Source organism: Diceros bicornis, chromosome 2, assembly GCF_020826845.1.
Source record: "Diceros bicornis minor isolate mBicDic1 chromosome 2, mDicBic1.mat.cur, whole genome shotgun sequence".
NCBI lineage: Eukaryota > Metazoa > Chordata > Mammalia > Perissodactyla > Rhinocerotidae > Diceros > Diceros bicornis.
This window is the reverse complement of record NC_080741.1, coordinates 16,364,503-16,381,888: the sequence shown is the minus strand read 5'-3', so window position 1 is coordinate 16,381,888 and position 17,386 is coordinate 16,364,503. Positions and strand designations below refer to the sequence as shown.

Sequence of the window (17,386 nt, the reverse complement as noted above, 5' to 3'; positions counted from 1 at the left end):
AAAATTCTAAAATCAAGACAGAAGGAATATCAAATCATAAAACTGTACACCTTAAACTAATACAATGTTATATGTCAATTATACCTCAATGAAACTGGAAGAAAAATGCAAGTGATAATTAAAATGTAATCTTAAAAAAAAAAGACAGAAGGAGTTTTATCAGCTCATTTGAAAAGGCACAGGATGAGTCTGAAGGCAGAGGCCATAGCCCACGGAATGAGCAGTTTCAACCAGATGACTAAAATGAGAAAAAGCATATGACTACTGTCCTCAGAGAAAAAGAGTACAAGGAGATTAGAGTGGGAATGACAAAAAGGAAAGTTTAGAAGGGATTATTTAATACTTACATTCTTTTCTAAATAAAGTAATTGGAGATTGTAGGAGAGGTTCATAAAATCATTCTACTGAAAACTGTACTCCTTATATGATTTTATCAACAACATACAAGAGAAATCTACCTATTCCTTTATCTGGACAGAGGATTTCTACAAACATACACTTACTTTAAAACATGACTTATTTTAAAATGATGTTTATCTTTTGGTAAGCCACATCAAATTGCTGTTTTTCTCAGAATCTGTGGTCATATATATAAATTCTGTTAAAACTAGTAATTATTATTGCTATCTAAATTCAGTAGAATACTCTATTGGGGAGGTGGGGGGAGGAAAAAACTGGTGGGGTAGTGTGGGGAATAAAAATGCAGGACTTTAAATTTATTCCTACTAAAAAGTTTGTCTTGTGGGATTTAGCAGTCTGTTTATGCATGCGTGAGGGCACATTGTACAATTCTACATTCTCTCACACTGTAGTAAAATTTAATTGGATAAACCTAAGATGAGGCTTAGATGTGAAGGTCCCCAATTCCACATGAGGATTAGACAAAAAAAAAACATATAATCAAGTTTGGGATTTATTTGTGTAGAGAAAAGGATTTGAATTGCTAGGGAAGATAAATATTAAAAAAAAAATTCGCGATGTACTAACTGGATTTTCCTTCAAATGAAGTGGGGAAGAAGAGCCCCTTTTAATCATCAATTAAATATTAGTAATTGTGAAGTTGAGCAACCAACTTGTGACGGTTTCCCTACACTCTGAACTTTCTCTTATAGCAAAAATGGCCTATAAAATTCCCTGGGGACCTTTTATTATAATTTATGTAATTTTGTGGTTTTCAAAATATCTTTGATAATACTTAGCATACTGCGATTTAAAAAGTAAATACTCTGCAGGCTGATAACGGTAAAATATAGAAAATAAGCTGTAGAATATTACCAAATTTGCCTTATTTCTATATTTGTAAACATCTGGCAATTCAAGTTAAAGAATGTCAGGCCATTCAATATGAAAGTTCCAATAATTTATCGTTGCTACCTTTGGTTATTTTGAGGATTACTTATTCAGGACTCAATAATGTGGGATTCCTTTTAAAGTCAGAGCCTTTTCTAAGTGGGTAGAAGTAGAAATAGATTTTTAGATCAAATATTCTAGAATCTAACAAATCTATTCAATTCTGATAAAACACTTTACTATGATATGACCCTAGAGAATTCAAAACAAGAAAGCTTATTTAGTTTTTATGTATTAAGAGAAGGAATCTCTTTTGATTCCAAACTACAAAAAGATTATAATTAGCTTCTGGGGATACTATATTCTCTTAAAACTTTAGCTGTACCAGGTTGTCAATCTTGGTTTAAGGCAGCACTACAACTAAGTCAGACAGTGTTTTCACACACGGGTTGATGTCTCAGGTTTCATCATGGCTATTAAGTGAACAGTTATTTAGCTGTATCATCTTAAATTTTCATATTATTATAACTCTTGAAAAATCAACTACTGCCATCTTAATTCCTAGCATTCTAGTATTGAGACAAGCATATATTTTATCAAAGCCTAGAACAGAGTAACTTACCCTGTCATGAAGAGTCCAGCCAACATATTTCAGGTAACTGTCATTTAGGAAGGCGTCACTATACATTTTCATCCATACTCCAATTTCTTCAATACAAATGGCTCTAATCTCAGCAATAGCATCACTAGAAGAGGGAAAAAAAAGAGAGAGAGAGAAATCTTTGATATATATATAAATATTGATATTACTCCTAATACTGTGTTTACATCTGCACTCTCAAAGGCCTCCAACTTGACTATCTTCTGTTTTTCTTGTGGCTTCCATAAAATAAAAACTACCAATACTAAGCTGGAAAAAAATGCTTCTGGAAATCATCTTATTTTGACTCAATTGCTCTATTTTCATTAGACTAGGAAATGGCATTTGAAGCTTTCTGAAAGTGTCACAACTATTATGGAGTTAACAAACATGTCAAATCTTCTGAGGAAACCAGAGCACCAACATCCAAATATGGAATCATGTAGAACTCAAAAACTGTTCCTCGAAATAACTGTAAATCTTTCTAAGCTGGCACACATCTAATGAGCTCAAAGAAAATAATTTTTATGACCCAGACACAAACTAGTATCCATAAGGCAAAATTGTAGAAGCCAATATTATTTGAAAATGTGTGATAGTTTACAAAACCCAAAGTATTGAGGTAATTGCACAGGGAAGAAGAATAATTCACATTTAGTCACAATGGGAACAATCTTGGTGACTACACTGTGAAGTGGTGGCAAAACCAACTCCAACAGTCAGGTTTCTGGCTCCACGCCCAGATGGCTTTTCACCTCACTATAAGCATCCCATATAACCCTCCTGAGATGATTTTTCTACTCTAAAATCTGTGAACCGTGAACAAATACAATGTTAATGTTTTTACTTTATCTTTCAACAGGTTATTAGCTCTAGATAAAAAACAAACCAACAAATCATATTAAATATAAGATGAATCCTTTCCTTTGTAGATCAGTCTGCCAGGTTTCTGATTTACCATATGTATGTTAAAATTTTAGGTAATTTTTAATTCTCCAATTTACACAAGGCAATCATCTGTCAATTAATTAATTAATCTGGCAATAATTTGGCTGAAATCTTAATGTTAATTAAGGAACTTTTCTTGGTTGCTCTTTTGTGACAAAATGGGTGCAGCAATCTAATATCTAATTATCTGCTTTAATAAATCTCATTTCCTTCTAAGTCCTTGTCATTACTTAAGAATAAAAATGTGAGAAACTTGCTCTTTCAAAGCCATACTACCAATCACAGTCTTTAGTTTTCTTACATTTTTTTGTTAATAGCTTTTCCTCATGGAGAGATTCTATAGCACAGAGGCTAATGGTACAGGCTGTGGAACAAGACATCCTGAGTTCAAATCCTGGCTCTACTATTTACCAGCTGTGCTACTACTATGTTCACTAATTAAGTGTCATCAATCTACAGACATTTACAGGCAATAGAGTATAAAAGTAGCTTTACTAGAACTGTGAAAGGATGTTCCTAGACCTTTATAATACTGAACATTAATGGTTCATATTTTCTTTTTTCTACATATAAAAAATTTCAGAAATAAAAAAGTTACAGAGGACAATAGAATGAATATCTGTATATCCACTGCTCAGTTAAGAAATAAAATATTACAGTTGAAACTTCTTATATACCTCTTACTGATGGATTTCCCTCCCCAAAAGTAAATGACTATCCCTGATTCAATGACTATCATTCCCATCTGTATCTTTATTTTTTTTTAAACCTTTTTTTTTTTTTTTAATTTTTATTTTTTCCCCTAAAGCCCCAATAGATAATTGTATGTCATAGCTGCACTTCCTTCTAGTTGCTGTACGTGGGACGCGGCCTCAGCATGGCCGTAGATGCAGTGCGTTGGTGCGCGCCTGGGATCCGAACCCGGGCCGTCAGCAGCGGAGCTCGCGCACTTAACTGCTAAGCCATGGGGCCGGCCCCCATCTGTATCTTTATGCTTTAACTTTGTTAAATATATATTGTTTTACATATTTTATTTTTAAAATAAAAATAAAAAATAATTTACTTTTTAAAAATAAAAAATAATTTATTTAAAAATAAAAAATAATTTTCTGTGAGGACAATTAGCCCTGAGGTAACATCTGTTGCCAATCCTCCTCTTTTTGCTGAGGAAGACTGGCCCTGGACTAACATCCATGCCCATCTTCCTCTACTTTATATGTGGGATGCCTGCCACAGCATGGCTTGATAAGTGGCGTGCAGGTCCGTGCCTGGGATCCAAACCTGTGAATGCTAGGCCGCCGAAGCAGAGTGCATAAACTTAACCACTATGCCATTGGGCCAGCCCTTGAACTTAAGTTTTTATTTAGGATTACTTTCTTGGCAGAGAGAATTCAAATTATTTTCTGCTATTTTATCTACCTCTCCCCATCTTCTCCCCCCTCTGGTAACCACCTGAAACTAACAGAATACTGTATGTCAATGATACTTCAGTAAAAATTAAAAAAATAAAAATTATTTTCTGCTTACAACAAAATAAAATTTAACTCCAGTGAATTTTAATTAAATGTTTCTTGTATTACCCTTACAGATGCTTTCCCAGTAAGGAAGTTGACTAAATTAAAATGACTGCAATGCAAATTTCAGAGAATAAGTCTTGGCTAATGTGGATGTTTTGACACTTACAATTATCTCTCACATACTAGGAATCTCACAAGAGCTCTAGAGTGAGAAATAATTACGAGTGCCAAGAAGGTCCACTATCTAAATTGTACTACGCAATGAATTTACATCTCAACTAATTTTGTCACTAATATTTGGCTAAAAAAAATTTACGTTTTCCAAAATAGAACATCTATCGAGAATTTTTTTTTGAAATAGCCTAAGGGAGAAAGGAACAGCTAAACAAGCTACTGAAAAGTCACACTGTATCCTTTATTAGACTGTGAACAAGAACTTGAGAACAGAGATCATAACTTACAGAAAGATGATTAAAATAAATATTATCTTAGAGCACGGTAAATGTTAGTAAAGAGAAATACAGGAAACATAGAAGCATGTAAAATGATGTAGGGGAGTAGAAAGGGGCAAGGAAGGCTTCTGAGAGGTAGTAATGTTTAAGTCCAGACCTAAAGAACTGAAACGCTCTTGTTTGCTAATTAAATCCAAATCTTTCATTTCATTATTTCAGGATGACCAGAGTTATTTAAAATACATTAGAAAGGTAATATGTTTATTAAATTGGAAATACTTTCATCTCATTTTGTTGAATTATCCATTGTGAAAACTGTGACAAAATACATAGAAAGGCATGCATCACTAAGAGTCTCATACAGAGCAGGTGACATGGCTATCTGCATTACTCAATATTTTACTATTAACAGAATTTTATGCATAAATAAGATTAAAAATTGAATGTCAAGGATACATTAACTTTCAAAGAAAAATATCTTTAATTAATATTCACATTTTAACTATCAACCTGACCCACAGGTTAGGTCAAAGATAAAATGTTAGGAAGTACGAAGGTTAAAATAACAGAATGATAGTTTGCTCAGAATAAATCATATTACCGTATACTATAAAAATAGCTTTCACTGTAGTATAAAAACATGAAAGACTCAACTAGAAAATAAAAGACATCCACTTTTCACCTCCTCAAAATTGCTGAAATCTTTCCTTTGTTATCTCTTCTTCCATTAAGTTTGTTCTTATAGCCTAATAATTTTTAATTCTTTTACCATCACTAAAATAACAGATAGTCTTTCTTTTGGTTGCTTTTAAGACTTTCTCATGATCTTTGATATTTTGCACTTTGACTATGGTTATGTCTAGATGTGGAATATTTTTCTTAATCTACTCAACACTCAGTAAGTGATTCCAATCTGAAGATTCAATTTTTTTAACCAATTTTGTAAAATATCAATTCTCTCATTAATACTACTTCTTTCCAATAGTTTTCTCTTCTTTTGAAATCTTATGTAAAGGACTTATGAAGCCTCTCAAACTACCCCTCATGTATCAGAAATGTCGTTCCATATCTTCTAGTCCTTTATACTGCGCCTGGATAAATTCCTCAGTATTATATTCTAATTCACTAATTGTCTCTTCAACAGTCTAAAGTATATCTTGATCACTAAATATATACCTATGTATATATTTTTCACATCCAGTATTGTAAATTGTTTTTATATCCACTTGTTCTTATTGTATGCCATTTATTTTCTGAAGGAACTGGATCATTTGGTCTGCACAATTTCCCCCATTCTGGACTAAAATAACACCAAGAGGATTCAGTCAGACAAAATGTTCTTCCATTTTCCATATTTCCTATAAACTAGTAGCTACCTCTAGCAGTGTGTAGATTAATATTCAATTTTTGTTTGAACTTGAGGGAACAGGAGACACAAGGCATTAACTTGAAATGCCATCTCTGCACAGCACCTTCTATTTCTAGTATGTACATGCAGTAACATCTCTCCTTAATCAATAAAGTGGATTAAGCTATACTTCAGAAAAATCGATGACAGATATCCATGATCACTTTGGCAGGCAGGTGACACACAAACTATATTTGCAATCCTGTTTTGACCAGGTGAGATTTTAATGTATCAAAAGTAAGGTGTGACAGATCTAATACTAGTTTAATGCAAGATCTGATTAAACAGAAAACAAACCAATCAATAAGGTAACAGTAGGAAACTCAGGAATTGTTGTTTCTATGAGAATAACAGGTTGAAAGCTTTGGCAAGACTTGATAAGGGTGAGTCACTAAAATAAACGCTATGTTATTTTGGTGTTGAAGACTGAGGTAAAATCATAAAAAATGATATGGATTCTACATGCAAGATTGCATGGCTGAGCTAAGATGCACAGGATTTATTCTCCCACTTGAAAAAAATTACATAAAATATATAAAATAATGGTTTTTAAATGCTGGATACCAGGCAGAGTAAGACAATAATCTGTGAGAGAGGGTTAACAAGTAAGGTGAGCCTTAAGATCACCCCAGATTGCTGCCTGCTAGGCAGCAGTATAGGCAGGGGAACCCAGGCAGAGCCGAGGGGAAGGAGCTGGGACTCCAGAGGACAAAGTGACTAGATTTTATAAGGCATAGTACCAGAGGGGAGAGATGCACAGAGTGAGCAAGCTCTGGAGATCTGCAGAAAGATCCTATTTATTCTTTAGCTGAGTACTAAACAGCATATACACGTGAACAAACCAGCCACGGCTGGGGAAGAAATGCAAAAAGCAGAGAGAACAATCTCTGGAGCAAACAAAGGGCTGGGAATACTCTGTGTTCCAATGAACCAGAGCACAAAAAGATAAATTAACTACAAAAGATACAAGATAAGAATGACAGCAGACTTCTTTCTAGTTGGAAACAAAGGCAAAGCAGAAGTAGTGGATCAATTCCTTTAAAGTACTGAAAAAAACAAAAATGTCAATCTAGAATTCCAAACCAAGAGAAAATACCTTTCAAAAATGCAGGTGAGGCAATGGGAGAGGAGAGTGGTTGGAAACTTCTTTCCCCCAAAAACAAATAAAAAGACAAAAACAATCATTTCAGTTTTCTGAAAATCAACCAAAAGAATTGAGAAGCATTTATTCATAAAAAGCTGCTAAACTTTTTGTTAAAACAGTGGAAACCTATGGCATTCTGGCATGGAACTAACCCCTTCAAACATCCTAAAACCTAGAGCAGCAGGTGTAGTAGAGTTACCAGGGTTGGGGATGCCCATGAAAACCACCAGTTTTAATGCTAGGGAGCTGACTTGATTGGGAGCCAAGTGTTAAATACCTATATCCAGGGAAGATGCCAATAAAAAAGAGCAAACTCTAAACAAAATGAATGGGGAAAGACCAAAGCCCTGCTGGCCTAAAGCTGCAGACTCACTTGGGCTGGGCTAAGCACACAGGTGGACTAGCTAAAAATATGACAGAGAGATCCTGGAAATGAGTCATAAAGTGAATAGATAAAGCTTCCCACAGATAAATGGCTGGCTAGAAGGTTGTGCACCAATTCAAGAGTAACCTGAGCAGACCCATGTTCTCCACATGTCACTGGCTGAGAGGGAGGCTGTGCACAAGCATCAAATAAAAAGTCCCAAGAGAGCCGGGGCTGGTGGAAAGTAAAATCCAGGATAGACTTGAAAAAAAAGATGATGTTTTTATATATTAATAAAGAAGAGTCTAGAACAGAAATTAAGAAAACAATTCCATTTACAACAGCATAAAAAATGAAAACACAGAAATAAAATTAATAGAAGTAGTAAAAGACTAGTACACTGAAAATCATAAAAAATTGCTCACAGAAATTAAAGAACATCTAAATAAACAGAGATACAATCTATACTTATAGACTGGAAGATTCAATATTGTTAAAGGGCAATTCTCTCTAAATTGGTCTACAGATTCATTATATTCTCCATCAAAATTCCAGCAAGCTTTTGTGTAAAAATTGACAAACTGATTCTAAAATTTATACAGAACTGTAAAGGACCTATAATAATCACAACAATTTTGAAAAAGAATAAAGTAGGAGGACTTAATACTACCTACTTTTAAAAACTTACTCTAAAGGACAAATACTGTATGTTCTCTCTTATATGTGGAATCTAAACAAGCCGAAATACAGAGTTGAATGGTGGTTGCCAGAGGCTGGGGCATGAGGGAAATGGAGACATGTTGGTCAAAGAGTATAAACTTCCAGTCATAAGATGAATAAGTTCTGGGGATCTAATATAACAGCATGGTGACTGCAGTTAACAATACTGTATTACATACTTGCAAGTTGCTAAGAGAGAAATCTTAAATGTTAGCACCACACGCACACAAAAAGGTAATTATGTGAGGTGATAGAGGGTAAACTAACTTTATTGTGGTAATCATTTCACAATATCAAATCATCACATTGTACATCTTATACTTACATATGTCATATGTCAATTATATCTCAAGAAAGCTTTAAAAAACACTTACTCTAAAGCTATTATAATCAATATGAGTGGTATGGATGTAAGAATAGACAAATTAGAAAATCCAAAAATAAAACTTTGCATTTATGGTCATTTAACTTTCAAGAAAAGTGCCAAGGCAATTCAACTGGAGAAGGATAGTCTTTCACCAAATGGTGCTTGGACAAATGAATATCTATATGCAAAAAGCAGACCTATACCCTTATATTGTACCATACACAAAAATTAACTTAAAAAATGGTTCATATATCTTAACTGAAAAGATTGAAATTATAGAACAAAACACAGAAGAAAATTCTGAGTTAGGTAAAATGTTCACAGATAAGACACCAAAAGCATGACCACAGAAGAAAAACTGATAAATGACTTTATTCAAATTGAAAACTTTTGTTCCTCAAAAGACATCATTAAGAAAACGAAAAGAAAGCTGCCGGAAAAAATTGCAAATCACTTACGTGATAATGGACTTGTATCAAGAATACAAAAAGTACTCCTATAAAATCCCTCTCAATAAATGTCAGAATAAACAGACAGAAAATCAATAAGGATAGAAGACTCGAACAACACTATCAACCAATTTTGACCTAACTAACATAAAAACGAAAGTACAAAATATATTATTTTCCTGAGCAAACAAAACACTTATCAAGATAGACTATATTGTGGGCCATAAAAAAAACTCAATAAATTTAAAAGCATTCAAATCATACAAAGTATGTTGTGTGACTATAATGGAATTAAACTAGAAATCAGTAACAAAGTTATCTGGAAAGTTCTCAGATATTTGCAAACTAAATATCACACTTCTAAATAATCCATGGGTCACAGAAACAAGTCAAAAGGGAAACTAGAAAGTATTTTGAATTTAATGAAAATGGAAATACAACATATCCAAATTTAGGGGATAGAGCTAAAACAGTGCTAAGAGAGAAATTTATAGAAGTAAACTCCTATGTTAGAAAAAAAGGTAGGCCTCAAATCAATTACCTCTGTGTCCATCTTGAGAAACTAAAGAACAGAAGAAGCAAAACTCAAAGTAAGCAGAAGAAAGGGAATAATAAAGAGCAGAAATCAATGAAACAGAAAACAGAAAAACAATAGAGAAGTTCAATGTAACCGAAATCTCATTTTTTAAGAAAAATACATACAACTGATTAGCTCTAGACAGACTGATGACAGAGAGAGAGCGAGCTGTGTGAAATCACCAATATTACGAACAACTTTATGCCGACATTTATTGAATATAATTCAACAACTTAGATGAAGGTATCATTTTCTTGTAAGACGTAAACTGAACAGTCTTATATCTACTAAAGAAATTTAACTTGTAGTTAAAAACATCCCTACAAAGAAAGCTCTAGATCCCAATGGTATAATTTATATCTGAAGAAGAAATAATACCAATTCTATTAAACTCTTCCAGAAAATTAAAGAGGAGAGAATACATTGCAACTCATTGTACAAAGCTAGCATTACCCTGGTACCAAAAGCAGTGAGAGACATTCAATAAACAAAAAGTTGGAGATATATCCCTCTGGAACACAGATGCAAAAATTCTTAGAGAAATTTCAGCAAATCATATCCCACAATACATAAAAAGAACAGTAGGTCATGACTATGTGGGTTTTATCCCAAGAATTTAAGATTGAGTTTAACACTGGAAAATCAACCAACTGAATTCACCACCTTAACAGTCTTCAGAAAGAAAAACAGCATAATGATCTCAAAAGATATAGAAAAGCCTCTGACAAAATCTAACATTCATTCCTAACAAAAAGTCTCAGAAAACTTGGAATAGAAGGGAAACTTCCTCAACTTGATAAAGGGCATCTATGAAAAACTTACAGTTAACAGTCTTAATAATGAAAAATCTTAATTTTGCTTAGTGAAAGAAGTCAGACCCAAACAACAACAAAAAACAGGAGTACATACTGTATGATTCCATTTCTATAAAATTCCAGAAAAAGTAAACAAATCAGTTAGCAGATTAATGATTGCTTAAGGATGGGGAGGGGGAGAAGCGGCAGGAGGGGAGGTAGGGAGGAATTACAAAATGGCATAAGAAAATTTTTGAGGACGATGGATATATTCATTAATCTTGCCTGTGGTAGTTCTACTGGCATACACATGTCAAAACTCATCAAATTATGTACTTAAATGTGTTTATATTAATTATACCTGCATAAAGTTGTAATTAAAAAAAAGAGTACACGGAAGTTCTTGTTTTTCAAATAAATTTGTCAATAATTCATTATATGTGTAGTTTATGTAAGAAAGAGGACGTGAAACTCCAATTAGACAATCCATACTGAGAGTAAAGACTTGGGGCTATTTCAAAACACCTTTTTTATAATGAATTAAAATTAAGTTAAAACATCAAAGTTACATTTTTTCAACGATTTCCGTTTTAACTAACTTTTTGAATTACATGGCCAATTAAAGTCTTAAATATGTCTAAAAACAGTGCTTCTATTACCCGTGACTACCTACCTAAACATATCATGCCATGCCTACTTAAGAGAAGATAACAAATGTATGTATACGATTCATTAATTCTCTGTGAAATATGCTCTTTAATAATATAGTTAATATTTTAAAAGTTCATAGGTTTCATAGAAACACAAACTAAACTCATTTCCAACAGAGTATGACAAAAATACTTTGGAAATACTTTGCTTCTACTTTCATGTACGCAGTTGAAGGTAAAGAAATGCAATGTTAAAGAGCTGTTGCATTATCTGAAGAAGTACCCTTTTCTGTCCATTTTTCTCCCATCTTCACAGAGGTATTTTAAAAAGGCTGTTGGTTAATTCAACCATGGAACAAGATGAGTGCCACAGGGCAGGAAGTAGGGCATTTAATTTTTTCAAATATCAAGAAAATCACATCTTATCAAAGCCACATTAAGTTCATGATATCTTATTAATTAATATTCCATCAGTACAAATGCAAATCCACTGGATGCCTCTAAGAGCATATGTTCTGAATTTAGAAGAGTGTGGCAAGTGGTAGTGGTGGTACAATTTTCTCCACTGTAATAGTATGACATTTATTTAGCTTTTATAGCCAAAGCTGTTTTCCAGAAAACAAAACAAAACAACAAATTAGAGTTTTATACCTTTATAATTACCTAGGACTAAGAAGCAATAAATTATTTAAGTTAAAAATCTTCTAAATGATTTTTAAAACCCCTTACCGGTATCTATGAACAAAGATACCCTTAAAAATAGAGTTCATCATATTTTCGATTTCATCTTGATTTTCTTGTAGCTGAAATGAAAAAAACAATAAAAAACATTAATTAAAATACTGATCATTTTATTTGGAATGAACAGTTCCAACTGATTTAATTCCTCATTATTCTCATTCTGGGTAATTATCAACCCTTGTTCTCACTTTCTGCACAGTAGAGATGTTTGAAATTACCAGTATTCTTGCATTATTTCTAAAGCTTTACTACATTGGCTTTAGAACCTTTCTTTCTGTCTCTCTCGATACAAACTACACAGTGTCTAACAAGGAGTGGTGTTGCGAAGTGTGGCCAAATTCCTATCTCCAAAATATCATCTGCTTTGGCAAGGGACCTCAATTTCCATATGTCTTCTATTCAAATCAGTTCCCTGGTTTGGTTTTGCCTTTCTTGGTAACAGATTATTCTTGCTTGTCATATTTTCCACTGTACAAGAAACTTCCTATTCCACCCAGAAGTATCCAAATATTACTCTGCATCTGACGAGCCCATAACAGAGTAGGCTGAGAGCCCAATATGGGAGGCATAATAGAAGATAGCAAGGATCCTAGCATTAGTAGTGGAATGCAGCAACAAAATTAAATACTATAGAAAACATACAAATTTCAGGCAAAACTACTGATCAGAGTTGATGCTTGAGTTGATGCTTGAGTTTATTCACTGCCCGAAAGGAATAAAAGCCCTGATAAAAAAATTACATTCAAGGTGATATTTCTTATTCTGATTTGTTCTGTAGTAATACTCAGTGAAATATTTGCTTTTACTGCATACGTGAATGTGACAATAAAATTTCTTCAGACTTATTCTTTTGCTATATGCTTTATTTCAGATTTTACTGAAATAAGTTTGGGAATACTTTTATAGTTAAGTCATTCAAATTATGGCAACTTACTCTAAGTTTTAAAAATTACTTTTGCTGTATTTATTATATGAAAATTAATTTATAAGAGGCATACAGTTTGGTTAGCAGTAATTAAGCACTGTTTCAAAATTTACTTCTGTAATATTTTAAGTGTAGTATGTGTTATGAGTTGAATCGTGCGCCTCAGAAATTCATATGCTGAAGCCCTAACCCCTAGTACCTCAAACCTTATTTGGAAATATGGTTGTGGCGGATGGAATTAGTTAAGATGGTTATGGTGAAGTAGGGTGGGCCCAAAATCCAATATGACTGGCGTCTTTACAAAAAAAGGAGAAATTTAGAGAGAGAGAGAGAGAGAGACAGACAGACAGACAGACAGACACAGACACACACACACACACACACACACACACACACACACACACACAAACACACACAGAGAAGGCCACGTGAAGACTGGAGTTATCTTTGACTTCCAGCCTACAGAACTGTGAGATAAACAAATTTCTGTTCTTTAAGCCACTTAGTTTGTGGTATCTGTTATAGTAGCCCCAGCATGCTAATATAGTATGGGTAATAATTTAATCAAAAGTTTGTTGCTTCTTGTTGTCTCTTATAACCCATTATTCATTGAAAGCAATTTACTTGTAGCAATGTGATATTTTTTTTTAAGTTAAAATTCTTTTTTCATGACTAATACAGCAGATCTAAAATTTTATTTCCTACTGGGTGAATAAAAATGTTACCTACTAAAAATCTAGTTTAAAATCATTTTCAACACATATATGAAAATTTTATTGTAAAACTGGGATGAATCTTATTCACAAGAATGCCTTATATCAGCTAATATGTAGTCTTTGGCTTTCTCCTGGAAATGCAGCTTTGCTAGCCCCCAGTTCTGACATTAGTATTTATCATACTTTTTGAGCCCATAGCCTGATAATCTTTTTGAGTTACCTAACTCCCAGACCACTTTCTTTTAAAAAGAGGATTGTTGTGTGATTCTCTTCTGCCATCAGAGAGCACTCAGATAATCACTGGCTGAACACTGCAGTTTCATTTGAAAACTTTGAGATCAAACAATATAACTCAAAAAAATAAATCTTAAAAATACACACAAACCTTTTTACAGAGAATAAAAAAACTAATATGATATATTTACTACACATTTACAGGATATAAGAATCTTAGTAACCATGAAACTTACCTCTTTGCGTTTCTGAAGCAGTAACTCCAACCTTTCATTGGCCCTCTTTCCAATCATTTTATTTCTCTCAGCTTCATATTGTCTCTGTGTATTATCCTGATGAATACTGAGGTTTAAGGCAACATTCACCAGAGCAGTCATGAGCTTCATGGCTATGAGGTAAAGGAAGATTACAGCGTTCATCTATGAATCAGACTTTCATTCATAAGATTGCAAATTCATAACAGAAACGGATGAAGGAAGTAAACTAGTCAATTTCTACATTTTACAATCCAGGTATAATTTAAATTAAAAAGAAAAAGAAAAATTATTTTATAGAAACAAAGTTGTCTTCTTACTCTGCAAAATAATTTTCTCTGCCTCCGTGTCCCTATAGCTTGGCTCATTAACATTGTCCACTTAAAAACAGCCTCATCCTAATTATCAGCAGGAAGGGTTTAAGTAATATCTTCAACAATCCCTCTCCTCCGCCCTCAAATACACACACCTTAGTGAGGGTATGCTAATCAAGCCTACTAGCCCTCTCTTCTGACTACGGGTTCTGTGTATACAATTGCTTCCTTAAGATCTTTACTCAGATGTGTCAAAGATGCCTTAGATGGTTACAATCAATTCACCATCTTTACCCCCAAGGATGGTCCTCTCTGTGTTCCTCACCTCAGTGACTGGCATAACCTTTAACCCTTGAAAAATAGACTGATCCTACCAAACTCACTAAATTCATTAAAAATGTATTCTTTGAACTTCTAATTGACCTATTTTCCCAGTCACAGTGTTAATCTACTTTTAAGTGTTCACTTGTACTTATAAATCTTGTTAAGTCTTGAAAAACTTCTGTTTCAAGTCCTCTGAAAAGCAGGTATGACAAAACAAACTTTTATTTTTCTATTCCTATTTATTTTCATTATTGATATGGTAAGAGTGTAGGAAATACTGGAAAAAGAATAAGAGAGTTTGTACCGGTAAAATAATTTCCCTCTTTTTTCTTTTTAGGTTATTCATCCACAAATACAAACATTCAGTTATAAAAATGAACTGATCAGTGTTTTGGAAGAACTAATCTACTTAGCTGCAAACATATCCATAACCAAATATGAGCATGCATTTCTTTTAAAACTTCACTATTTCCCTTTAACTACATATATAAACATATATACATAATGCTGTATCTCTATCTATATATATACATTGTGACACACACACACAATTTGTTACTCTGAAACTCTATCTACATTTTGGCCAATTCCATGTTAATAGTGATTGTTGCTGCCCTTAAACCAAAATATAAGACATAACTCCTGAAAACAAATGTATTTTAAGTTAGTAACCACTTAGAAATGCATTTAATAAAAATGTTTCCCTTTTTTCTGAGATAGTGTCACAACCGAGTAAACTGAGAAATATTCTTGTGTTTTAAAATACAGGCTAGTGATTTTATAGCATTTTACACATTGTCAGTAGAATATCCGGTGATACTACGAAGGTTAAAAGGACTTGCTAAATTAATCTGTATAAAAAAGGAGACTAGATCAAAAACAGGAGGGATCTGGGGCATTCAAACTGCCCAAGTCAGGGATAATAGTTTAACAGAGCTTGTCCTGGGCATACCAAGTCATACCCAATGGAGCTTCATTCAGTATATACTTCTAGGTCTCTAAAACAAAATGACATGAAGATCAAGAAGTTGGAAAGCATTAAAATTAACACCAACCCTGGCTGGAATTCACCAGTGGAAGCTGAGACACAGATTTCCTTGAATTTAATGGCTTTTGCTTTCAGCTATATATCTCCTTGTGAACCCAGATCTCAAACTCCAACTGTCATTGTATAATGACCCTCCTCCCATCCTAGATATATAAATAACAAAATAATCAATATACTAAAACAAAGTGTAAAATGATCAATATATTTTCAGAAAAGTATTAGATATGATATAGTAGTAGTTACTGAGATAAAATGTTTATGAATCTGTAAAATTTAAACTTCACTGAAATTTTCATTTCACATACCAACATACAAGCAAATAAACAGCTATTAAAGAGAGACTTCTAATTTAATGACATAGATACAACATGGGGATTGTGATGTCTTATTGAGACCACTGAAAAAGACTCATTCCTGCAAAGAGTGAGCACTAATTAAGTTTTACTAGTATTACTAACAGAATCATTTTATAAATTAATAATCCTACAGGCATTCAGCCTGGATTCTATGACAAACTGCATTTATTACATTTAGTAATACCTACTATACTTTTGAAAACTATTATTGTACACCCTAAAAATATGTTTGATCATGGAATAAACTAAATTTTTAAGAGGTATGATTATATTCCTTCTTTAGTTTTAAAAAACTTATTTAAACAAACAAAAAGGCTTACAACAAATTTCCACTTTTCAAATGATAAAGATTTAACCAATCCGTTTGTCTCTTAATAACCTAATCAAAATAACAATGAGAAAACAATTTTCATCTTCAATAAATCCAGAAAATACCTGTAACTCCACACCACAATATATTAATATATGAATATGAAAAGCAGACGGATGAGCAGAGAGCATACAAATCAAACCAAACAGTCGAAAAAGCATGACAATTTATATCTAAATGAAAAAAAAACAGTTTTGCTCTGCAGAACCCAGAAGCATTCAGGAATTAGGTTCTATAGAAGATGGAGTGAGATAAGGTCTGAAAATAGGAGTATTATTTCAAAGTTTATATAATAAGTAACTAAATCCTCAAATCTCCACTCCAACCTAGGCAGTCAGGCAATTCCTCTACCACATACTGATCTTGGAAGTCCAGAAGTGTATTCCCTGAAGAAAATAAACCAAAGATTTGGAATCGTCAGACACAGAGAAAGGATATATGTGAAGCGCAGAGTGTTCCTTCACTCTGCCCAACTCCCAAATAGGACACAGCAACGAAACTTAAGTAGACTGAAAGATCCTTCTGCAAAGAAACTGAATTTCCCCAGGGAAAATAATTATCAACACCAACACTTTTGGGTCTACAATAATAATGCTAGCTGACCACAGGACTACTCTACAGTGGTGCTCACCAAAGAAGCCAGAGCCACTCCCCAACCCTGTCCAACACAACACATACACATACACACCCTCTCTGACAATCAGCTTTTTAGTGTCTCACTCTCAGCAATGACTAGAGAGCCAAGTAAGAGATACGTGAGGAAAGTTTCCAACATGAAAAACAT

At 33.4% G+C, this 17,386-nt stretch overlaps 1 protein-coding gene across 3 annotated transcripts in view; it reads right to left on the bottom strand.

Moving 5' to 3' along the window:
• Positions 1–17,386, bottom strand: part of STAG1 (STAG1 cohesin complex component) — a 366,147-nt gene that overhangs the window by 118,761 nt on the left and 230,000 nt on the right. For all 3 annotated transcript variants that reach the window (XM_058552570.1, XM_058552581.1, XM_058552562.1), the window contains 3 exons: positions 14,173–14,324; positions 12,050–12,123; positions 1,913–2,036 (listed from right to left, as the gene is read on the bottom strand). In XM_058552570.1, coding sequence (XP_058408553.1) covers positions 1,913–2,036; positions 12,050–12,123; positions 14,173–14,324 — 350 coding nt within the window. The remainder of the gene's footprint in view (positions 1–1,912; positions 2,037–12,049; positions 12,124–14,172; positions 14,325–17,386) is intronic.